General features: G+C 57.1%; 1 protein-coding gene across 2 annotated transcripts in view; it reads left to right on the forward strand.

The window, feature by feature from the left end:
- LOC137377252 (CD59 glycoprotein-like) overlaps nucleotides 1-23,802 on the forward strand; it is a 76,043-nt gene that overhangs the window by 49,414 nt on the left and 2,827 nt on the right. Inside the window, exons 2-4 of one of the 2 annotated variants that reach the window (XM_068046796.1) lie at nucleotides 21,749-21,837; nucleotides 22,764-22,841; nucleotides 23,603-23,707. In XM_068046796.1, the coding sequence (XP_067902897.1) occupies nucleotides 21,774-21,837; nucleotides 22,764-22,841; nucleotides 23,603-23,707 (247 nt within the window). In that variant the 5' untranslated portion in view covers nucleotides 21,749-21,773. The remainder of the gene's footprint in view (nucleotides 1-21,748; nucleotides 21,838-22,763; nucleotides 22,842-23,602; nucleotides 23,708-23,802) is intronic. The other variant, XM_068046797.1, reaches the window with a different exon arrangement.

The following is a 23,802-nucleotide window of genomic DNA, read 5'->3' on the forward strand; positions in this document are numbered from 1 at the left end:
GTGAGTGAGAGTGTTCAGTGCGACAGAGGGGCCAGAGGGAGGTTGAGTGAGTGTCAGTGCGACAGAAGGGCTGGAGTGAGGGTGAGTGCATGTGTTCAGTGCAACAGAGGGGCCGGAGTGAAGGTGAGTGTGAGTGTTCAGTGCGACAGAGGGGCCGGAGTGAGGGTGAGTGAGAGTGTTCGGTGGGACAGAGGGGCCGGAATGAGGGTGAGTGAGAGTGTTCGGTGGGACAGAGGGGCAGGAGTGAGGGTGAGTGAGAGTGTTCGGTGCGACAGAGGGGCCGGAGTGAGGGTGAGTGAGAGTGTTCAGTGCGACAGAGGGGCCGGAGTGAGAGTGTTCAGTGCGACAGAGGGGTCGGAGTGCGGGTGAGTGAGTGTGTTCAGTGTGACAGAGGGGCCAGAGTGAGGGTCAGTGAGTCTGTTCGGTGGGAAAGAGGGGTCGGAGTGAGGGTGAGTGAGAGTGTTCGGTGGGACAGAGGGGCCGGAGTGAGGGTGATTGAGAGTGTTCGGTGGGACAGAGGGGCCGGGGTGAGGGTGAGTGAGAGTGTTCGGTGGGACAGAGGGGCCTGACTGAGGGTGAGTGAGAGTGTTCGGTGGGACAGAGGGGCCGGAGTGAGGGTGATTGAGAGTGTTCGGTGGGACAGAGGGGCCGGAGTGAGGGTGAGTGAGAGTGTTCAGTGCGACAGAGGGGCCGGAGTGAGAGTGTTCAGTGCGACAGAGGGGCCGGAGTGAGGGTAAGTGAGTGTGTTCAGTGTGACAGAGGGGCCGGAGTGAGGGTGATTGAGAGTGTTTGGTGGGACAGAGGGGCCAGCGTGAGGGTCAGTGAGAGTGTTTGGTGGGTCAGAGGGGCCGGGGTGAGGGTGAGTGAGAGTGTTCGGTGGGACAGAGGGGCCGGGGTTAGTGAGAATGTTCAGTGCGACAGAGGGGCCGGAGTGAGGGTCAGTGAGAGTGTTCAGTGCGACAGAGGGGCCGGATTGAGGGTGAGTGAGTGTGTTCAGTGCGACAGAGGGGCCGGAGTGAGTGTCAGTGCGACAGAGGGGCCGGAGTGAGGGTGAGTGAGTGTGTTCAGTGCGACAGAGGGGCCGGAGTGAGGGTGAGTGAGTGTGTTCAGTGCGACAGAGGGGCCGGAGTCAGAGCGAGGTACGCTGTTCAGTCCGACAGAGGGGCCGGAGTGAGGGTGAGTGAGTTTGTTCAGTGCAACAGAGGGGGCGGAGTGAGTGTCAGTACGACAGAGGAGCCGGAGTGAGGGCGAGTGAGTGTGTTCAGTGCGACAGAGGGGCCGGACTGAGGGTGAGTGAGAGTGTTCAGTGCGACAGAGGGGCCGGCGTGAGGGTGAGTGAGAGTGTTCAGTGCGACAGAGGGGCCGGAGTGAGGGTGAGTGAGAGTGTTCGGTGGGACAGAGGGGCCGGAGTGAGGGTGATTGAGAGTGTTCGGTGGGACAGAGGGGCCGGAGTGAGGGTGAGTGAGAGTGTTCAGTGCGACAGAGGGGCCGGAGTGAGGGTGTGTGAGAGTGTTCGGTGGGACAGAGAGGCCGGAGTGAGGGTCAGTGAGAGTGTTCAGTGCGACAGAGGGGCCGGAGTGAGGGTGAGTGAGTCTGTTCGGTGGGAAAGAGGGGCCGGAGTGAGGGTGAGTGAGAGTGTTCGGTGGGACAGAGGGGCCGGAGTGAGGGTGAGTGAGTGTGTTCACTGCGACAGAGGGGCCGGAGTGAGGGTGAGTGAGTGTGTTCAGTGAGACTGAGCGGCCGGAGTGAGTGTCAGTGGGACAGAAGGGCCGGAGTGAGGGTGAGTGAGTGTCAGTGCGACAGAGGGGCCAGAGTGAGGGTGAGTGAGTGCGTTCAGTGCAACAGAGGGGCCGGAGTGAGTGTCAGTACGACAGAGGAGCCGGATTGAGGGTGAGTAAGTGTGTTCAGTGGGACAGAGGGGCCGGATTGAGGGTGAGTGAGTGTCAGTGCGACAGAGGGGCCGGAGTGAGGGTGAGTGAGTGTGTTCAGTGCGACAGAGGGGCCGGGGTGAGGGTGAGTGAGTGTCAGTGCGACAGAGGAGCCGGAGGGATGGTGAGTGAGTGTGTTCAGTGCGACATAGGGGCCGGAGTGAGGGTGAGTGAGTGTGTTCAGTGCGACAGAGGAGCCGGAGGGAGGGTGAGTGAGTGTCGGTGCAACAGAGGGGCCGGAGCGAGGGTGAGTGCTTGTGTTCAGTGCGACAGAGGAGCCGGAGGGAGTGTGAGTGAGTGTCGGTGCAACAAAGGGGCCGGAGTGAGGGTGAGTGAGTGTGTTCATTGGGACAGAGGGGCTGGAGTGAGGGTCAGTGAGTGTGTTCATTGGGACAGAGGGGCTGGAGTGAGGGTCAGTGAGTGTGTTCATTGGGACAGAGGGGCCGGAGTGAGGGTCATTGAGTGAGAGTGTTCAGTGCGACAGACGGGCCGGAGTGAGGGTCAATGAGTGTTTTCATTGGGACAGAGGGGCCGGAGTGAGGGTGAGTGAGTCTGTTCACAGGGACAGAGGGGCCGGAGTGAGGGTGAGTGCGAGTGTTCAGTGCAACAGAGGGGCCGGACTGAGGGTGAGTGAGTCTGTTCACTGGGACAGAGGGGCCGGAGTGAGGGTGAGTGCGAGTGTTCAGTGCAACAGAGGGGCCGGAGTGAGGGTGAGCCAACATGTTCAGTGCGACGGAGGGGCCAGAGTGAGTGAGGGTCAGTGAGTGTGTTCAGTGCAACAGAGGGGCCGGAGTGAAGGTGAGTGAGAGTGTTCAGTGCGACAGAGGGGCTGGAGTGATGGTGAGTGAGAGTGTTCAGTGCAACAGAGGGGCCGGAGTGAAGGTGAGTGAGAGTGTTCAGTGCGAAAGAGGGGCCGGAGTGAGGGTGAGTGAGAGTGTTCGGTAGGACAGAGGGGCCGGAGTGAGGGTGAGTTAGAGTGTTCAGTGCGACAGAGGGGCCGGACTGAGGGTGAGTGAGAGTGTTCAGTGTGACAGAGGGGCCGGAGTGAGGGTGAGTGAGAGTGTTCGGTGGGACAGAGAGGCCGGAGTGAGGGTGAGTGACAGTGTTCAGTGCGACAGAGGGGCCGGAGTGAGGGTGAGTGAGTCTGTTCGGTGGGAAAGAGGGGCCGGAGTGAGGGTGAGAGAGTCTGTTTGGTGCGACAGAGGGGCCGGAGTGAGGGTGAGTGAGTCTGTTCAGTGCGACAGAGGGGCCGGATTGAGGGTGAGTGAGTGTGGTCAGTGCGACAGAGGGGCCGGAGTGAGGGTGAGTGAGTGTGTTCAGTGCGACAGAGGGGCCGGAGTTACTGTCAGTGCGACAGAGGGGCCGGAGTGAGGGTGTGTGAGTGTGTTCAGTGCGACAGAGGGGCCGGAGTGAGGGTGAGTGAGTGTCAGTGCGACAGAGGGGCCGGAGTGAGGGTGAGTGAGTGTGTTCAGTGCGACAGAGGGGCCGGAGTGAGGGTGAGTGAGTGTCAGTGCGACAGAGGAGCCGGAGGGAGGGTGAGTGAGTGTGTTCAGAGCAACAGAGGGGCCGGGGTGAGGGTGAGTGAGAGTGTTCGATGCGACAGAGGGGCCGGAGTGAGGCTGAGTGAGACTGTTCAGTGGGACAGAGGGGCCGGAGTTAGGGTGAGTGAGTGTCAGTGCGACAGAAGTGCTGGAGTGAAGGTGAGTGAGTGTGTTCAGTGCAGCAGAGGGGCCGGAGTGAAAGTGAGTGAGAGTGTTCAGTGCGACAGAGGGGCCGGAGTGACGGTGAGTGAGAGTGTTCAGTGCGACAGAGGGGCCGGAGTGAAGGTGAGTGAGAGTGTTCGGTAGGACAGAGGGGCCGGAGTGAGGGTGAGTGAGAGTGTTCGGTGGGACAGAGGGGCCGTAGTGAGGGTGAGTGAGTGTATTCAGTGCGACAGAGGGGCCGGAGTGAGGGTGATTGAGAGTGTTCGGTGGGACAGAGGGGCCGGCGTGAGGGTCAGTGAGAGTGTTTGGTGGGTCAGAGGGGCCGGGGTGAGGGTGAGTGAGAATGTTCAGTGCGACAGAGGGGCCGGAGTGAGGGTGAGTGAGTCTGTTCGGTGGGAAAGAGGGGCCGGAGTGAGGGTGAGTGAGAGTGTTCAGTGCGACAGAGGGGCCGGAGTTAGGGTGAGTGAGTCTGTTCGGTGCGACAGAGGGGCCGGAGTGAGGGTGAGTGAGAGTGTTCAGTGCGACAGAGGGGCCGGATTGAGGGTGAGTGAGTCTGTTCAGTGCGACAGAGGGGCCGGAGTGAGTGTCAGTGCGACAGAGGGGCCGGAGTGAGGGTGAGTGAGTGTGTTCAGTGCGACAGAGGGGCCGGAGTCAGAGCGAGGTACGCTGTTCAGTCCGACAGAGGGGCCGGAGTGAGGGTGAGTGAGTTTGTTCAGTGCAACAGAGGGGGCGGAGTGAGTGTGAGTACGACAGAGGGGCCGGAGTGAAGGTGAGTTAGAGTGTTCGCTGGGACAGAGGGGCCGGAGTGAGGGTGAGTGAGAGTGTTCAGTGCGACAGAGGGGCCGGAGTGAGGGTGAGTGAGAGTGTTCGGTGGGACAGAGGGGCCGGAGTGAGGGTGATTGAGAGTGTTCGGTGGGACAGATGGGCCGGAGTGAGGGTCAGTGAGAGTGTTCGGTGGGACAGAGGGGCCGGGGTGAGTGAGAGTGTTCAGTGCGACAGAGGGTCCGGAGTGAGGGTGTGTGAGAGTGTTCACTGCGACAGAGGGGCCGGAGTGAGGGTGAGTGAGTCTGTTCGGTGGGAAAGAGGGGCCGGAGTGAGGGTGAGTGAGTCTGTTCGGTGGGAAAGAGGGGCCGGAGTGAGGGTGAGTGAGTGTGTTCAGTGCGACAGAGCGGCCGGAGTGAGTGTCAGTACGACAGAGGAGCCGGAGTGAGGGTGAGTAAGTGTGTTCAGTGCGACAGTGGGGCCGGGGTGAGGGTGAGTGAGTGTCAGTGCGACATAAGGGACGGAGTGAGGGTGAGTGAGTGTGTTCAGTGCGACAGAGGAGCCGGAGGGAGGGTGAGTGAGTGTCGGTGCAACAGAGGGGCCGGAGTGAGGGTGTGATTGTGTTCAGTGCGACAGAGGAGCCGGAGGGAGTGTGAGTGAGTGTCGGTGCAACAAAGGGGCCGGAGTGAGGGTGAGTGAGTGTGTTCATTGGGACAGAGGGGCTGGAGTGAGTGTGTTCATTGGGACAGAGGGGCCGGAGTGAGGGTCATTGAGTGAGAGTGTTCAGTGCGACAGACGGGCCGGAGTGAGGGTCAGTGAGTGTTTTCATTGGGACAGAGGGGCCGGAGTGAGGGTGAGTGAGTCTGTTCACAGGGACAGAGGGGCCGGGGTGAGTGCGAGTGTTCAGTGCAACAGAGGGGCCGGACTGAGGGTGAGTGAGTCTGTTCACTGGGACAGAGGGGCCGGAGTGAGGGTGAGTGCGAGTGTTCAGTGCAACAGAGGGGCCGGAGTGAGGGTGAGCCAACATGTTCAGTGCGACGGAGGGGCCAGAGTGAGTGAGGGTGAGTGAGACTGTTCAGTGCGACAGAGGGGCCGGAGGGAGGGTGAGTGAGTGTCAGTGCGACAGAAGGGCTGGAGTGAGGGTGAGTGAGTGTGTTCAGTGCGACAGAGGGGCTGGAGTGAGGGTGAGTGAGAGTGTTCAGTGCGACAGAGGGGCTGGAGTGATGGTGAGTGAGTGTGTTCAGTGCAACAGAGGGGCCGGAGTGAAGGTGAGTGAGAGTGTTCAGTGCGACAGAGGGGCCGGAGTGAGGTTGTTTCGTGGGACAGAGGGGCCGGGGTGAGTGTGAGTGAGTGAGTTCACTGGGACAGAGGGGCCGGGGTGAGTGTGAGTGAGTGAGTTCACTGGGACAGAGGGGCCGGAGTGAGGGTGAGTGATTGTGTTCAGTGCGACAGAGGGGCCAGAGTGAGGGTGAGTGAGAGTGTTCAGTGCGACAGAGGGGCCGCAGTGAAGGTGAGTGATTGTGTTCAGTGCGACAGAGGGGCCGGAATGAGGGTGAGTGTTCAGTGCGACAGAGGGGCCGGAGTGAGGGTGAGTGAGTGTGTTCATTGGGACAGAGGGGCCGGAGTGAGGGTGAGTGAGAGTGTTCAGTGCGACAGAGGGGCCGGAGTGAGGTTGTTTCATGGGACAGAGGGGCCGGAGTGAGGGTGAGTGAGAGTGTTCAGTGCGACAGAGGGGCCGGAGTGAGGGTGCGTGAGTGTGTTCAGTGCGACAGAGGGGCCGGAGTGAGGGTGAGTGAGTGTGTTCAGTGCGACAGAGGAGCCGGAGGGAGGGTGAGTGAGTGTCGGTGCAACAGAGGGGCCGGAGCGAGGGTGAGTGCTTGTGTTCAGTGCGACAGAGGAGCCGGAGGGAGTGTGAGTGAGTGTCGGTGCAACAAAGGGGCCGGAGTGAGGGTGAGTGAGTGTGTTCATTGGGACAGAGGGGCTGGAGTGAGGGTCAGTGAGTGTGTTCATTGGGACAGAGGGGCTGGAGTGAGGGTCAGTGAGTGTGTTCATTGGGACAGAGGGGCCGGAGTGAGGGTCATTGAGTGAGAGTGTTCAGTGCGACAGACGGGCCGGAGTGAGGGTCAATGAGTGTTTTCATTGGGACAGAGGGGCCGGAGTGAGGGTGAGTGAGTCTGTTCACAGGGACAGAGGGGCCGGAGTGAGGGTGAGTGCGAGTGTTCAGTGCAACAGAGGGGCCGGACTGAGGGTGAGTGAGTCTGTTCACTGGGACAGAGGGGCCGGAGTGAGGGTGAGTGCGAGTGTTCAGTGCAACAGAGGGGCCGGAGTGAGGGTGAGCCAACATGTTCAGTGCGACGGAGGGGCCAGAGTGAGTGAGGGTCAGTGAGTGTGTTCAGTGCAACAGAGGGGCCGGAGTGAAGGTGAGTGAGAGTGTTCAGTGCGACAGAGGGGCTGGAGTGATGGTGAGTGAGAGTGTTCAGTGCAACAGAGGGGCCGGAGTGAAGGTGAGTGAGAGTGTTCAGTGCGACAGAGGGGCCGGACTGAGGGTGAGTGAGAGTGTTCAGTGTGACAGAGGGGCCGGAGTGAGGGTGAGTGAGAGTGTTCGGTGGGACAGAGAGGCCGGAGTGAGGGTGAGTGACAGTGTTCAGTGCGACAGAGGGGCCGGAGTGAGGGTGAGTGAGTCTGTTCGGTGGGAAAGAGGGGCCGGAGTGAGGGTGAGAGAGTCTGTTTGGTGCGACAGAGGGGCCGGAGTGAGGGTGAGTGAGTCTGTTCAGTGCGACAGAGGGGCCGGATTGAGGGTGAGTGAGTGTGGTCAGTGCGACAGAGGGGCCGGAGTGAGGGTGAGTGAGTGTGTTCAGTGCGACAGAGGGGCCGGAGTTACTGTCAGTGCGACAGAGGGGCCGGAGTGAGGGTGTGTGAGTGTGTTCAGTGCGACAGAGGGGCCGGAGTGAGGGTGAGTGAGTGTCAGTGCGACAGAGGGGCCGGAGTGAGGGTGAGTGAGTGTGTTCAGTGCGACAGAGGGGCCGGAGTGAGGGTGAGTGAGTGTCAGAGCGACAGAGGAGCCGGAGGGAGGGTGAGTGAGTGTGTTCAGAGCAACAGAGGGGCCGGGGTGAGGGTGAGTGAGAGTGTTCGATGCGACAGAGGGGCCGGAGTGAGGCTGAGTGCGAGTGCTCAGTGCAACAGAAGGGCCGGAGTGAGGGTGAGCCAACATGTTAAGTGCGACGGAGGGGCCAGAGTGAGTGAGGGTGAGTGAGACTGTTCAGTGGGACAGAGGGGCCGGAGTTAGGGTGAGTGAGTGTCAGTGCGACAGAAGTGCTGGAGTGAAGGTGAGTGAGTGTGTTCAGTGCAGCAGAGGGGCCGGAGTGAAAGTGAGTGAGAGTGTTCGGTAGGACAGAGGGGCCGGAGTGAGGGTGAGTGAGAGTGTTCGGTGGGACAGAGGGGCCGTAGTGAGGGTGAGTGAGTGTATTCAGTGCGACAGAGGGGCCGGAGTGAGGGTGATTGAGAGTGTTCGGTGGGACAGAGGGGCCGGCGTGAGGGTCAGTGAGAGTGTTTGGTGGGTCAGAGGGGCCGGGGTGAGGGTGAGTGAGAATGTTCAGTGCGACAGAGGGGCCGGAGTGAGGGTGAGTGAGTCTGTTCGGTGGGAAAGAGGGGCCGGAGTGAGGGTGAGTGAGAGTGTTCAGTGCGACAGAGGGGCCGGAGTTAGGGTGAGTGAGTCTGTTCGGTGCGACAGAGGGGCCGGAGTGAGGGTGAGTGAGAGTGTTCAGTGCGACAGAGGGGCCGGATTGAGGGTGAGTGAGTCTGTTCAGTGCGACAGAGGGGCCGGAGTGAGTGTCAGTGCGACAGAGGGGCCGGAGTGAGGGTGAGTGAGTGTGTTCAGAGCGACAGAGGGGCCGGAGTCAGCGAGGTACGCTGTTCAGTCCGACAGAGGGGCCGGAGTGAGGGTGAGTGAGTTTGTTCAGTGCAACAGAGGGGGCGGAGTGAGGGTGAGTGAGAGTGTTCGGTGGGACAGAGGAACGGAGTGAGGGTGAGTGAGAGTGTTCAGTGCGACAGAGGGGCCGGAGTGAGGGTGAGTGAGAGTGTTCGGTGGGACAGAGGGGCCGGAGTGAGGGTGAGTGAGAGTGTTCAGTGCGACAGAGGGGCCGGAGTGAGGGTGAGTGAGAGTGTTCAGTGCGACAGAGGGGCCGGAGTGAGGGTGCGTGAGTGTGTTCAGTGCGACAGAGGGGCCGGAGTGAGGGTGCGTGAGTGAGTGTGTTCAGTGCGACAGAGGGGCTGGAGTGAGGGTGAGTGAGTGTGTTCAGTGCGACAGAGGGGCTGGAGTGAGGGTGAGTGAGAGTGTTCAGTGCGACAGAGGGGCTGGAGTGAGGGTGAGTGAGAGTGTTCAGTGCGACAGAAGTGCCGGAGTGAGGTTGTTTCGTGGGACAGAGGGGCCGGGGTGAGTGTGAGTGAGTGAGTTCACTGGGACAGAGGGGCCGGAGTGAGGGTGAGTGAGAGTGTTCAGTGCGATAGAGGGGCCGGAGTGAGGTTGTTTCGTGGGACAGAGGGGCCGGGGTGAGTGTGAGTGAGTGAGTTTACTGGGACAGAGGGGCCGGAGTGAGGGTGAGTGAGTGTGTTCAGTGCGACAGAGGGGCCGGAGTGAGGGTGAGTGAGAGTGTTCAGTGCGACAGAGGGGCCGGAGTGAGGGTGAGTGAGTGTGTTCAGTGCGACAGAGGGGCTGGAGTGAGGGTGAGTGAGTGTGTTCAGTGCAACAGAGGGGCCGGAGTGAGGGTGAGTAAGTGTGTTCAGTGCGACAGAGGGGCTGGAGTGAGGGTGAGTGAGAGTGTTCAGTGCGACAGAGGGGCTGGAGTGAGGGTGAGTGAGAGTGTTCAGTGCGACAGAGGGGCCGGAGTGAGGTTGTTTCGTGGGACAGAGGGGCCGGGGTGAGTGTGAGTGAGTGAGTTCACTGGGACAGAGGGGCCGGAGTGAGGGTGAGTGATTGTGTTCAGTGCGACAGAGGGGCCAGAGTGAGGGTGAGTGAGAGTGTTCAGTGCGACAGAGGGGCCGCAGTGAAGGTGAGTGATTGTGTTCAGTGCGACAGAGGGGCCGGAATGAGGGTGAGTGTTCAGTGCGACAGAGGGGCCGGAGTGAGGGTGAGTGAGTGTGTTCATTGGGACAGAGGGGCCGGAGTGAGGGTGAGTGAGAGTGTTCAGTGCGACAGAGGGGCCGGAGTGAGGTTGTTTCATGGGACAGAGGGGCCGGAGTGAGGGTGCGTGAGTGTGTTCAGTGCGACAGAGGGGCCGGAGTGAGGGTGAGTGAGTGTGTTCAGTGCGACAGAGGAGCCGGAGGGAGGGTGAGTGAGTGTCGGTGCAACAGAGGGGCCGGAGCGAGGGTGAGTGCTTGTGTTCAGTGCGACAGAGGAGCCGGAGGGAGTGTGAGTGAGTGTCGGTGCAACAAAGGGGCCGGAGTGAGGGTGAGTGAGTGTGTTCATTGGGACAGAGGGGCTGGAGTGAGGGTCAGTGAGTGTGTTCATTGGGACAGAGGGGCTGGAGTGAGGGTCAGTGAGTGTGTTCATTGGGACAGAGGGGCCGGAGTGAGGGTCATTGAGTGAGAGTGTTCAGTGCGACAGACGGGCCGGAGTGAGGGTCAATGAGTGTTTTCATTGGGACAGAGGGGCCGGACTGAGGGTGAGTGAGTCTGTTCACTGGGACAGAGGGGCCGGAGTGAGGGTGAGTGCGAGTGTTCAGTGCAACAGAGGGGCCGGAGTGAGGGTGAGCCAACATGTTCAGTGCGACGGAGGGGCCAGAGTGAGTGAGGGTCAGTGAGTGTGTTCAGTGCAACAGAGGGGCCGGAGTGAAGGTGAGTGAGAGTGTTCAGTGCGACAGAGGGGCTGGAGTGATGGTGAGTGAGAGTGTTCAGTGCAACAGAGGGGCCGGAGTGAAGGTGAGTGAGAGTGTTCAGTGCGAAAGAGGGGCCGGAGTGAGGGTGAGTGAGAGTGTTCGGTAGGACAGAGGGGCCGGAGTGAGGGTGAGTGAGAGTGTTCGGTGGGACAGAGGGGCCGGAGTGAAGGTGAGTTAGAGTGTTCAGTGCGACAGAGGGGCCGGACTGAGGGTGAGTGAGAGTGTTCAGTGTGACAGAGGGGCCGGAGTGAGGGTGAGTGAGAGTGTTCGGTGGGACAGAGAGGCCGGAGTGAGGGTGAGTGACAGTGTTCAGTGCGACAGAGGGGCCGGAGTGAGGGTGAGTGAGTCTGTTCGGTGGGAAAGAGGGGCCGGAGTGAGGGTGAGAGAGTCTGTTTGGTGCGACAGAGGGGCCGGAGTGAGGGTGAGTGAGTCTGTTCAGTGCGACAGAGGGGCCGGATTGAGGGTGAGTGAGTGTGGTCAGTGCGACAGAGGGGCCGGAGTGAGGGTGAGTGAGTGTGTTCAGTGCGACAGAGGGGCCGGAGTTACTGTCAGTGCGACAGAGGGGCCGGAGTGAGGGTGTGTGAGTGTGTTCAGTGCGACAGAGGGGCCGGAGTGAGGGTGAGTGAGTGTCAGTGCGACAGAGGGGCCGGAGTGAGGGTGAGTGAGTGTGTTCAGTGCGACAGAGGGGCCGGAGTGAGGGTGAGTGAGTGTCAGAGCGACAGAGGAGCCGGAGGGAGGGTGAGTGAGTGTGTTCAGAGCAACAGAGGGGCCGGGGTGAGGGTGAGTGAGAGTGTTCGATGCGACAGAGGGGCCGGAGTGAGGCTGAGTGCGAGTGCTCAGTGCAACAGAAGGGCCGGAGTGAGGGTGAGCCAACATGTTAAGTGCGACGGAGGGGCCAGAGTGAGTGAGGGTGAGTGAGACTGTTCAGTGGGACAGAGGGGCCGGAGTTAGGGTGAGTGAGTGTCAGTGCGACAGAAGTGCTGGAGTGAAGGTGAGTGAGTGTGTTCAGTGCAGCAGAGGGGCCGGAGTGAAAGTGAGTGAGAGTGTTCAGTGCGACAGAGGGGCCGGAGTGACGGTGAGTGAGAGTGTTCAGTGCGACAGAGGGGCCGGAGTGAAGGTGAGTGAGAGTGTTCGGTAGGACAGAGGGGCCGGAGTGAGGGTGAGTGAGAGTGTTCGGTGGGACAGAGGGGCCGTAGTGAGGGTGAGTGAGTGTATTCAGTGCGACAGAGGGGCCGGAGTGAGGGTGATTGAGAGTGTTCGGTGGGACAGAGGGGCCGGCGTGAGGGTCAGTGAGAGTGTTTGGTGGGTCAGAGGGGCCGGGGTGAGGGTGAGTGAGAATGTTCAGTGCGACAGAGGGGCCGGAGTGAGGGTGAGTGAGTCTGTTCGGTGGGAAAGAGGGGCCGGAGTGAGGGTGAGTGAGAGTGTTCGGTGCGACAGAGGGGCCGGAGTTAGGGTGAGTGAGTCTGTTCGGTGCGACAGAGGGGCCGGAGTGAGGGTGAGTGAGAGTGTTCAGTGCGACAGAGGGGCCGGATTGAGGGTGAGTGAGTCTGTTCAGTGCGACAGAGGGGCCGGAGTGAGTGTCAGTGCGACAGAGGGGCCGGAGTGAGGGTGAGTGAGTGTGTTCAGAGCGACAGAGGGGCCGGAGTCAGCGAGGTACGCTGTTCAGTCCGACAGAGGGGCCGGAGTGAGGGTGAGTGAGTTTGTTCAGTGCAACAGAGGGGGCGGAGTGAGGGTGAGTGAGAGTGTTCGGTGGGACAGAGGGGCCGGAGTGAGGGTGAGTGAGAGTGTTCAGTGCGACAGAGGGGCCGGAGTGAGGGTGAGTGAGAGTGTTCGGTGGGACAGAGGGGCCGGAGTGAGGGTGAGTGAGAGTGTTCAGTGCGACAGAGGGGCCGGAGTGAGGGTGAGTGAGAGTGTTCGGTGGGACAGAGGGGCCGGAGTGAGGGTGATTTAGAGTGTTCGCTGGGACAGAGGGGCCGGAGTGAGGGTGAGTGAGAGTGTTCAGTGCGACAGAGGGGCCGGAGTGAGGGTGAGTGAGAGTGTTCGGTGGGACAGAGGGGCCGGAGTGAGGGTGATTGAGAGTGTTCGCTGGGACAGAGGGGCCGGAGTGAGGGTGAGTGAGAGTGTTCAGTGCGACAGAGGGGCCGGAGTGAGGGTGAGTTAGAGTGTTCGCTGGGACAGAGGGGCCGGAGTGAGGGTGAGTGAGTGTGAGTACGACAGAGGAGCCGGAGTGAGGGTGAGTTAGAGTGTTCGCTGGGACAGAGGGGCCGGAGTGAGGGTGAGTGAGAGTGTTCAGTGCGACAGAGGGGCCGGAGTGAGGGTGAGTGAGAGTGTTCGGTGGGATAGATGGGCCGGAGTGAGGGTCAGTGAGAGTGTTCGGTGGGACAGAGGGGCCGAGGTGAGTGAGAGTGTTCAGTGCGACAGAGGGTCCGGAGTGAGGGTGTGTGAGAGTGTTCGGTGGGAGAGAGGGGCCGGAGTGAGGGTAAGTGAGAGTGTTCACTGCGACAGAGGGGCCGGAGTGAGGGTGAGTGAGTCTGCTCGGTGGGAAAGAGGGGCCGGAGTGAGGGTGAGTGAGTCTGTTCGGTGGGAAAGAGGGGCCGGAGTGAGGGTGAGTGAGAGTGTTCGGTGGGACAGAGGGGCCGGAGTGAGGGTAAGTGAGAGTGTTCAGTGCGACAGAGGGGCCGGATTGAGGGTGAGTGAGTGTGTTCACTCGACAGAGGGGCCGGAGTGAGGGTGAGTGAGTGTGTTCAGTGCGACAGAGCGGCCGGAGTGAGTGTCAGTGGGACAGAAGGGCCGGAGTGAGGGTGAGTGAGTGTGTTCAGTGCAACAGAGGGGCCGGAGTGAGTGTCAGTACGACAGAGGAGCCGGAGTGAGGGTGAGTAAGTGTGTTCAGTGCGACAGTGGGGCCGGGGTGAGGGTGAGTGAGTGTCAGTGCGACATAAGGGACGGAGTGAGGGTGAGTGAGTGTGTTCAGTGCGACAGAGGAGCCGGAGGGAGGGTGAGTGAGTGTCGGTGCAACAGAGGGGCCGGAGTGAGGGTGTGATTGTGTTCAGTGCGACAGAGGAGCCCGAGGGAGTGTGAGTGAGTGTCGGTGCAACAAAGGGGCCGGAGTGAGGGTGAGTGAGTGTGTTCATTGGGACAGAGGGGCTGGAGTGAGGGTCAGTGAGTGTGTTCATTGGGACAGAGGGGCCGGAGTGAGGGTCATTGAGTGAGAGTGTTCAGTGCGACAGACGGGCCGGAGTGAGGGTCAGTGAGTGTTTTCATTGGGACAGAGGGGCTGGAGTGAGGGTGAGTGAGTCTGTTCACAGGGACAGAGGGGCCGGGGTGAGTGCGAGTGTTCAGTGCAACAGAGGGGCCGGACTGAGGGTGAGTGAGTCTGTTCACTGGGACAGAGGGGCCGGAGTGAGGGTGAGTGCGAGTGTTCAGTGCAACAGAGGGGCCGGAGTGAGGGTGAGCCAACATGTTCAGTGCGACGGAGGGGCCAGAGTGAGTGAGGGTGAGTGAGACTGTTCAGTGCGACAGAGGGGCCGGAGGGAGGGTGAGTGAGTGTCAGTGCGACAGAAGGGCTGGAGTGAGGGTGAGTGAGTGTGTTCAGTGCGACAGAGGGGCTGGAGTGATGGTGAGTGAGTGTGTTCAGTGCAACAGAGGGGCCGGAGTGAAGGTGAGTGAGAGTGTTCAGTGCGACAGAGGGGCCGGAGTGAGGTTGTTTCGTGGGACAGAGGGGCCGGGGTGAGTGTGAGTGAGTGAGTTCACTGGGACAGAGGGGCCGGAGTGAGGGTGATTGAGTGTGTTCAGTGCGACAGAGGGGCCGGAGTGAGGGTGAGTGAGAGTGTTCAGTGCGACAGAGGGGCCGGAGTGAGGGTGCGTGAGTGTGTTCAGTGCGACAGAGGGGCCGGAGTGAGGGTGAGTGAGTGAGTGTGTTCAGTGCGACAGAGGGGCTGGAGTGAGGGTGAGTGAGTGTGTTCAGTGCGACAGAGGGGCTGGAGTGAGGGTGAGTGAGAGTGTTCAGTGCGACAGAGGGGCTGGAGTGAGGGTGAGTGAGAGTGTTCAGTGCGACAGAGGTGCCGGAGTGAGGTTGTTTCGTGGGACAGAGGGGCCGGGGTGAGTGTGAGTGAGTGAGTTCACTGGGACAGAGGGGCCGGAGTGAGGGTGAGTGAGAGTGTTCAGTGCGATAGAGGGGCCGCAGTGAGGTTGTTTCGTGGGACAGAGGGGCCGGGGTGAGTGTGAGTGAGTGAGTTTACTGGGACAGAGGGGCCGGAGTGAGGGTGAGTGAGTGTGTTCAGTGCGACAGAGGGGCCGGAGTGAGGGTGAGTGAGAGTGTTCAGTGCGACAGAGGGGCCGGAGTGAGGGTGCGTGAGTGTGGTCAGTACGACAGAGGGGCCGGAGTGAGGGTGAGTGAGTGTGTTCAGTGCGACAGAGGGGCTGGAGTGAGGGTGAGTGAGTGTGTTCAGTGCAACAGAGGGGCCGGAGTGAGGGTGAGTAAGTGTGTTCAGTGCGACAGAGGGGCTGGAGTGAGGGTGAGTGAGAGTGTTCAGTGCGACAGAGGGGCTGGAGTGAGGGTGAGTGAGAGTGTTCAGTGCGACAGAGGGGCCGGAGTGAGGTTGTTTCGTGGGACAGAGGGGCCGGGGTGAGTGTGAGTGAGTGAGTTCACTGGGACAGAGGGGCCGGAGTGAGGGTGAGTGAGTGTGTTCAGTGCGACAGAGGGGCCGGAGTGAGGGTGAGTGATTGTGTTCAGTGCGACAGAGGGGCCAGAGTGAGGGTGAGTGAGAGTGTTCAGTGCGACAGAGGGGCCGCAGTGAAGGTGAGTGATTGTGTTCAGTGCGACAGAGGGGCCGGAATGAGGGTGAGTGTTCAGTGCGACAGAGGGGCCGGAGTGAGGGTGAGTGAGTGTGTTCATTGGGACAGAGGGGCCGGAGTGAGGGTGAGTGAGAGTGTTCAGTGCGACAGAGGGGCCGGAGTGAGGTTGTTTCATGGGACAGAGGGGCCGGAGTGAGGGTGAGTGAGAGTGTTCAGTGCGACAGAGGGGCCGGAGTGAGGGTGCGTGAGTGTGTTCAGTGCGACAGAGGGGCCGGAGTGAGGGTGAGTGAGTGAGTGTGTTCAGTGCGACAGAGGTGCTGGAGTGAGGGTGAGTGAGTGAGTGTGTTCAGCGCGACAGAGGTGCTGGAGTGAGGGTGAGTGAGTGTTTTCAGTGCAACAGAGGGGCCGGAGTGAGGGTGAGTGAATGTGTTCAGTGCGACAGAGGGGCTGGAGTGAGGGTGAATGAGAGTGTTCAGTGCGACAGAGGGGCAGGAGTGAGGGTGAGTGAGAGTGTTCAGTGCGACAGAGGGGCCGGAGTGAGGTTGTTTCGTGGGACAGAGGGGCCGGGGTGAGTGTGAGTGAGTGAGTTCACTGGGACAGAGGGGCCGGAGTGAGGGTGAGTGAGTGTGTTCAGTGCGACAGAGGGGCCGGAGTGAGGGTGAGTGATTGTGTTCAGTGCGACAGAGGGGCCAGAGTGAGGGTGAGTGAGAGTGTTCAGTGCGACAGAGGGGCCGGAATGAGGGTGAGTGTTCAGTGCGACAGAGGGGCCGGAGTGAGGGTGAGTGAGTGTGTTCATTGGGACAGAGGGGCCGGAGTGAGGGTGAGTGACAGTGTTCAGTGCGACAGAGGGGCCGGAGTGAGGTTGTTTCATGGGACAGAGGGGCCGGAGTGAGGGTGAGTGAGAGTGTTCAGTGCGACAGAGGGGCCGGAGTGAGGGTGAGTGAGAGTGTTCAGTGCAACAGAGGGGCCGGAGTGAGGGTGAGTGAGTGTGTTCAGTGCGACAGAGGGGCTGGAGTGAGGGTGAGTGAGAGTGTTCAGTGCGACAGAGGGGCTGGAGTGAGGGTGAGTGAGAGTGTTCAGTGCGACAGAGGTGCCGGAGTGAGGTTGTTTCGTGGGACAGAGGGGCCGGGGTGAGTGTGAGTGAGTTCACTGGGACAGAGGGGCCGGAGTGAGGGTGAGTGAGTGTGTTCAGTGCGACAGAGGGGCCGGAGTGAGGGTGAGTGAGAGTGTTCAGTGCGACAGAGGGGCCGGCGTGAGGTTGTTTACTGGGACAGAGGGGCCGGAGTGAGGGTGAGTGAGTGTGTTCAGTGCGACAGAGGGGCCGGAGTGAGGGTGAGTGAGTGTGTTCAGTGCAACAGAGGGGCCGGAGTGAGGGTGAGTGAGTGTGTTCAGTGCGACAGAGGGGCTGGAGTGAGGGTGAGTGAGAGTGTTCAGTGCGACAGAGGGGCTGGAGTGAGGGTGAGTGAGAGTGTTCAGTGCGACAGAGGGGCCGGAGTGAGGTTGTTTCGTGGGACAGAGGGGCCGGGGTGAGTGTGAGTGAGTGAGTTCACTGGGACAGAGGGGCCGGAGTGAGGGTGAGTGAGTGTGTTCAGTGCGACAGGGGGACCGGAGTGAGGGTGAGTGATTGTGTTCAGTGCGACAGAGGGGCCAGAGTGAGGGTGAGTGAGAGTGTTCAGTGCGACAGAGGGGCCGCAGTGAAGGTGAGTGATTGTGTTCAGTGCGACAGAGGGGCCGGAATGAGGGTGAGTGAGTGTGTTCAGTGCAACAGTGGGGCCGGACTGAGGGGAAGTGAGTGTGTTCAGTGCCACAGAGGGTCCGGAGTGAGGGTGAGTGAGTGTGTTCAGAGCGACAGAGGGGCTGGAGTGAGGGTGAATGACAGTGTTCAGTGCGACAGAGGGGCTGGAGTGAGGGTGAGTGAGAGTGTTCAGTGCGACAGAGGGGCCGGAGTGAGGGTGTTTCGTGGGACAGATGCGCCGGGGTGAGTGTGAGTGAATGAGTTCACTGGGACAGAGGGGCCGGAGTGAGGGTGTTTCGTGGTTAGAGGTGCCGGGGTGAGTGTGAGTGAATGAGTTCACTGGGACAGAGGGGCCGGAGTGAGGGTGAGTGAGTGTGTTCAGTGCAACAGAGGGGCCGGGAGAGGGTCAGTGAGAGTGTTCAGTGCGCCAGAGGGGCCGGAGGGAGGGTGAGTGAGAGTGTGCAGTGCGCCAGAGGGGCCGGAGGGAGTGTGAGTGAGTGTCGGTGCGACAGAGGGGCCGGGGTGAGGGTGAGTGAGAGTGTTCAGGGGGACAGAGGGGCCGGGGTGAGTGTGAGTGAGAGTGTTCAGTGGGACAGAGGGGCCGGGGTGAGTGGGGAATGTCACGATATTCTTGAGGCGCTATTAGGGAAAATGGCCAAAAGCTTGGTCAATGAGGTACGTTTTAAGGAGCAGCTTAGAGGAGGAAAGACAGGTCTAGACCTGGAGAGGTTTAGGAAGGGAATTGCAGAGTTGAGGACCAAGGTAGCTGAAGGCTTGGCCACCAATGCTGGAGTGATTAAAATTGGGAATGCACAAGAGATCAGAATTAGAGGAGCACAGATACCTCAGAACATTGTGGGCTGGACATTACAGAGATCGGGAAGGGTGAGGCCATGAAAGGTCTTGAAAACAAGGATGAGAATTTTAAAATCGAAGTTTTGCTTGACTAGGAGCCATTGTCGGTCAGCGAGCATGAGGTGATGGGTGAATGGGTGACTTGGTGTTAGTAGGGACATGAGCAGCAGAGTTTTGGATGACCTCAAGTCTATGGACCATATAATGTGGAAGAACAGCCAGGAGTATGTTGGAATAGTCAAGTCTAGAGGTAACAAAGGCATGAATGAGGGTTTCAGTGGCAGAGGACCCGAGGCATATGTGAAGTCGGGCAACGCTACGAGGTAGTAATAGGCGGCCTTAGTGATGGCACAGATGTGTGGTTGGAACCTCATCTTGGGGTCAAATGTGACACCACGGTTGCAAACAGTTTGGTTCAGCCGCAGAGAGTTGTTGGGGAAAGTAATGGTATCAGTTGCGAGGGAACAGAGTTTGTAGCAGGGATCCGAAGACAATGGCTTTGGTCTTCTCAATGTTTAATTGAAGGAAGTTTCTTCTCATCCAGTACTGATTGTTGGACAAGCAGAATGATAACTTAGCAACGGTGGAGGAGTGGAGGGAGGTGGTGGTGAGGTAGAGCTGTGTGTTGTCAGCGTACATGTGAAAACTAACACTGTGCTTTCGAATAATGTAGCCAAGGAGCGGCATGTAGATGAGAAGTTGGATGGGGTCAAAGATAGATCCATGGGTTCCAGAGGTAATGGTGCCAGAGCAGGATGATAAGATGATGATTCTGTGGTTACAATTAGATAAGAATGGAACCAGGTGAGTGAAATCCCAGCCAGCTGGACAATGCAGAGGTTGCTGGAGGAGGATGGTGTGGTCAACTGTGTCAAAGGCTACAGACAGGTCAAGAAGGTCGAAGAGGGAAAGTTGACCTTTATCACAGTCACATAGGATGTCATTTGTTACTTTGATAAGAACCGTTCCGGTACAGTGGCAGGATCAGAAACCTGATTGGAGGGATTCAGACATAGAGTTCCGGGAAAGATGGGCTCAGATTTGAGAGGCAACATGTTCAAGAACTTTGGAGAGGAAAGGGAGGATGGAGATGGGACGGTAGTTTGCAAGGTCACTGGGGTCAAGGGTTGGCTTTTTGAGGAAGGGGTGATGAGGTTAGGTTTGAAGGTGAGGGAGAGAGTACCTGAAGAGAGAGAACCATTAACAATATCAGCTAACTTGGGGACCAGGAGGGGAAGTTAGGTAGTTAGTAGTTTTGTGGGAATAGGGTGGAGGGAGCAGGAAATAGGTCTCCTGAACAAGATGAGCTTGGAGAGGGCATGATGGGAGATAGGAGAGACCATAGGAGCTGGAGTAGGCCATTCAGCCCATCAAGCCTGCCACACCGTTCAATATGATCATGGCTGATCATCTACCTCAATGTCACTTTCCCACGCTATCCCCATTTCCCTTAATATCATTAGTATCCAGATAGCTATCGATTTCTGTCTTGAACATGCTCAATAATTGAGCTTCCACAGCCCTCTAGGGTAAAGAATTCCAAAGATTCACTACCCTCTGAGTGAAGAAATTCCTCCTCATCTCAGTTTTAAATGGCCCTTTATTCTGAGACTAGAGAAAGATATGAGTTCAGGGCTAGGGCGGGGGAATCTTTCGAGGAAGTTTGGTTCATTGAGCTACTAGAAGGGAGGGAAACGGCAAAGGCAGCTGATCAGAAGGTCTAAATGTTAGTGACAAAGAAGTCCATGAGCACCTCGCATTTATTGTTATAGGTGAGGGTGGAGGAGACAGGGGAGAGGGGTTTAGAAGATGGTTTCACACATCTTCAGCCAGAAGTCCCGAGTAGATGACCCATCTTGGCCTCCTTCTGAGGTTCCCAGCATAGATTCCAGTGTTCAGCCATTCAGTTCACTCCACGTGATAACAAGAAATGGCTGAAGGCACTGTATATAGCAAAGGCTACGGGCCCTGACAATGTTCCGGCTATATTACTGAAAACCTGTGCTCTGGAATTAGCTGTGCCCTTATCCAAGCTGTTCCAGTATAGCTACAACACTGGCATCTACCTGACAATGTGGAAAATTGCCCCAGTATGTCCCGCCCACAAAAAAATTAGGACAAATCCAACTGGCCAATTACCAGCCCATCAGTCTACTCTCAATCATCAGTAAAGTGATAGCACCATCAGTAACACCTATTAAGCTGTAATTACTCAGCGACAACCTGCTCACTGACGCTCAGTTTGGGTTCCGCCAGGGCCACTCATCTCCTGACCTCATTACAGCCTTGGTTCAAACAAGGACCAAAGAGCAGAATTCGAGAGATGAGGTGAGAGTGACTGCCCTTGACATCAAGGCAGCATTTGACCGAGTATGGCATCAAGGAGCCCTAGAAAAATTGAAGTCAATGGAAAACGGGTTGGTGGGCTGGGGGGAACTCTCCACTGGTTGGAGTCATACCTAGTACAAAGGAAGATGGTTGTGGTTGTTGGAGGTCAATCATCTGAGCTCCAGGACATCGCTGCAGGAGTTCGTCAGAGTAGTCTCCAAGGCCCAACCATATTCACCTGCTTCCTTCAGCATTAGTGTCCTTCCCTCCATCATAATGTCAGAAGTGGAGATGTTCGCTGATGATTGCACAATGTTCACTATTCGAGATGACTCAGATACTGAAGCAGTCCTTGTCCATATGCAGCAAGACCTAGACCACATCCAGGCTTGGGCTGATAAGTGGCAAGTAACATTTGCACCACACGTGTGCCAGGCAATGATCATTTCCAACAAGAGAGAATCTAACCATCTCCTTTGATGTTCAATGGCATTACCATCGCTGAATCCCCCACTATCAACATCCTGGAGGTTACCATTGACCAGAAACTGAACTGGAATAGCCATATAAATACCGTGGCTACAAGAGCAGGTCAGAGGCTGGGAATCCTGAGGCGAGTAACTCACCTCCTGACTCCCCAAAGCCTGTCCACCATCTACAAGGCACAAGTCAGGAGTGTGATGGAATACTCTCCACTTGCCTGGATGAGTGCAGCTCCAACAACACTCAAGAAGCTCGACACCATCCAGGACAAAGCAGCCTGCTTGACTGCAGCCCTTAAACATTCACTCCCTACACCACGGACACACAGTGGCAGCAGTGTGTACCATCTACAAGATGCACTGCAGCAACACACCAAGCCTCCTTAGCACCTTCCAAACCTGCAACCTCTACCACCTGGAAGGACAAGAGCAGCAGATGCATCACCACTTGCAAGTTCCCCTCCAAGCCAGACACCATCCTGATTTGGAACTATATCTCAGTTCCTTCACTGTCACTGGGCCAAAATCCTGGAACTCCCTTCCTAACAGCACTGTGGGTGTATCTACACCACAAGGACTGCAGCGGTTCAAGAAGGCAGCTCACCACCACCTTCTCGAGGACAATTAGGGATGGGCAATAAATGCTGGTCTGGCCAGCGACGCCCACATCCCATGAATGAATTTTTTTTAAATCGCACCGTTCAAAAATAAGGTAGGGGGATAAACATGACAACTGCCGGACAATCAGTCCAATTTCCAGGAACGTGTCAGAGATTAATCTGTGACATAATTTAATGGTACTTAGAAACTATGGGTTAATAAGTGAAAGCCAACATGGATTTGTTAAAGACAAATTGTGTTTGACCTGACCTGATTGAGTTCTTTGATGAAGTAATGGAGGGTTGACGAGGGTAATGTGGTTGATGTGTACGCGGACTTACAAAAGGTGTTTGACAAAGTACCAAAATACTTGTTTGCAAAATGGAAGCCCATGGATATGACATTGGTTAAGGGACAGAAATCAGAGACTGGTTTCTCAGACTGGAGGGATATGTGCAGTGATGCCCCCAGGAGTCAGTGCTGGGACCACTTTTTGATATATATTGATGACCTGGACTTGGATGTACAGGACAGAATTTCAAATTTGCAGATGATACAAAACTTGGAAATGTAATACATAGTGACGACAGTAACAGACTTTGGGGGGCATAGAGAGGCTGGTGGAATGGGCGTACATGTGGCAGATGAAATTTAATGTAGGGTAATGTGAAGTGATGTATTTTGGTAGGAAGAACGAGGAATAAAAACAAGAAATGCTGGAAATACTCAGCGGGTCTGGCAGCATCTGTGGAGAGAGAAGCAGAGTTAACGTTTCAGGTCAGTGACCATTCATCAGAATATAAACTAATTGGTACGATTTTAAAGGGGGTGCAGGAACAACAAAACCTGGAAGATGGCAAGACGAGTTGAGAAGTTTGTTAAAAAGGCATACAGGATCCTCCTCTTTATAAATGGAGGCAGAGAATACAAAAGGAAGTTATGTTAAACCTCTATAAAACACTGATCAGGCTCCAGCTTGAATATTGTGCTGAGTTTGGGCCCACACTTTAGGAAGGATGTCAAGTCCTTAGAGAGGGTGCAGAAGAAATACTTGAATGGTACCGGGCATGAGCATCTTCAATTACACAGAGAGACTAAAGGAACTGGGATTGTTCTCTTTCCAGCAGAGAAGGTTAGTGTAGATTTGACAAAATTGTATTGATTTTGATTGAGTAAATAAGGAGAAACTGTTTTCAGTGGCAGAAGGGCACAGATTTATGGAGAATGGCAAAAGAACGACTTGAGGGAAGAATGTTTACAGCAAGTTATGATGATCTGGAAAGTACTACCTGAAAGTGTGGTAGACACGGGTTCAATAGTAACTTTCAAAAGGGAATTGGATAGATACTTAAGCAAAAGTTCACAGGGTTATGGAAAAAGAGCAAAGTGGAGAGTGGGAGAAATTGGATAGCTCTTTCCAAGAGCCAGCATAGGCGTAATAGGCTGAATAGCCTCCCTCTGTGCCATAGCATTGTATGATTGATTAGATGGATTGGGACAGAAAGCGTTTGCAGCAGAAAATAGGAGGACAGGGTTTATTGTGATGACTGGAGAGCAGTAGGTTTAGGCTCATGATCACACCTCGTCAGTCCAGTGCGTGACATCAGTTGTGAGGGGGGCAGTGAGTACTGAGTCACTCCCAGTCTGTAAGACAGACCACAGACGTATCACACGCTGACTAATTGCGTCTGTCTCTTGTTCAGCTGTGAAAGGAGTGAGTGACAGAACCATGGACCAAGTTTTACTGAAGAGTCTTCTCTTCCTGTCTCTCTGCTCAGTCGGTGAGTAGGTTTGGTCTCAGAGTTTATGGCATGAAATGCAACAGGTAAAATTTTAGAATTGACAGGGTTCTATATCCGGGTAGGACGAACCCTCTCCCTCGGGGAAGGACTCTATATCGAGAGGGTACGGACCCTCTCCCTGGGGGTGGCTCTAAATATCGAGAAGGTACGGACCCTCTCCCTGGGGGTGGCTCTGCATATCTAGGGGGTACGAACCCTCTCCCTAAGGGTGGGGGGGGTGTATAGCTGGAGAGAATGGACCCATCCTTGTGGACAGAGTTGTGTGGAATTCTCTTCCCCACCCACCAAACATCCTGAAGTTCTTCAGGTAATGATGGCACTGACTTTAAGCTAAAAGCAGTGAATTTGCCTCACTCTGGACCTGTCAAGTTAAGCTTAGGGCAGCGCAGTGGTTAGCACCGCTGCCTCACAGCTCCAGGGACCTGGGTTCAATTCTGGGTACTGCCTGTGTGGAGTTTGCAAGTTCTCCCTGTGACCGCGTGGGTTTTCGCCGGGTGCTCCAGTTTCCTCCCACAGCCAAAGACTTGCAGGTGGTAGGTAAATTGGCCATTGTAAATTGCCCCTCGTGTAGGTAGGTGGTCGGGAATATGGGATTACTGCAGAGTTAGTATAAATGGGTAATTGTTGGTCGGCACAGACTCGGTGGGCCGAAGGGCCTGTTTCAGTGCTGTATCTCTTAACAAAAAAAGCTCCCACAGTGAAACTGATGCCATGTATTTCTCTCTCTGGCTCCTCCCTAGGGTCTGCTTTGCAGTGCTATGAATGCAAAACTGAGGAAGACTCACAGTGCCCCACGAAGGAGTGTTCCACAGCACAGGACATCTGCATGAATGTCACCTTAATAAGTATGTATTTGAGGGCTCCATCCAGTCTCTTGTTTGGTGTGCTTCGTGCCTCTGCTTTGTATTTTCGAAGGGGCACCATTTCAGTCATCATGAAA

The sequence above is a fragment of the Heterodontus francisci genome, chromosome 14, assembly GCF_036365525.1.
Source record: "Heterodontus francisci isolate sHetFra1 chromosome 14, sHetFra1.hap1, whole genome shotgun sequence".
NCBI lineage: Eukaryota > Metazoa > Chordata > Chondrichthyes > Heterodontiformes > Heterodontidae > Heterodontus > Heterodontus francisci.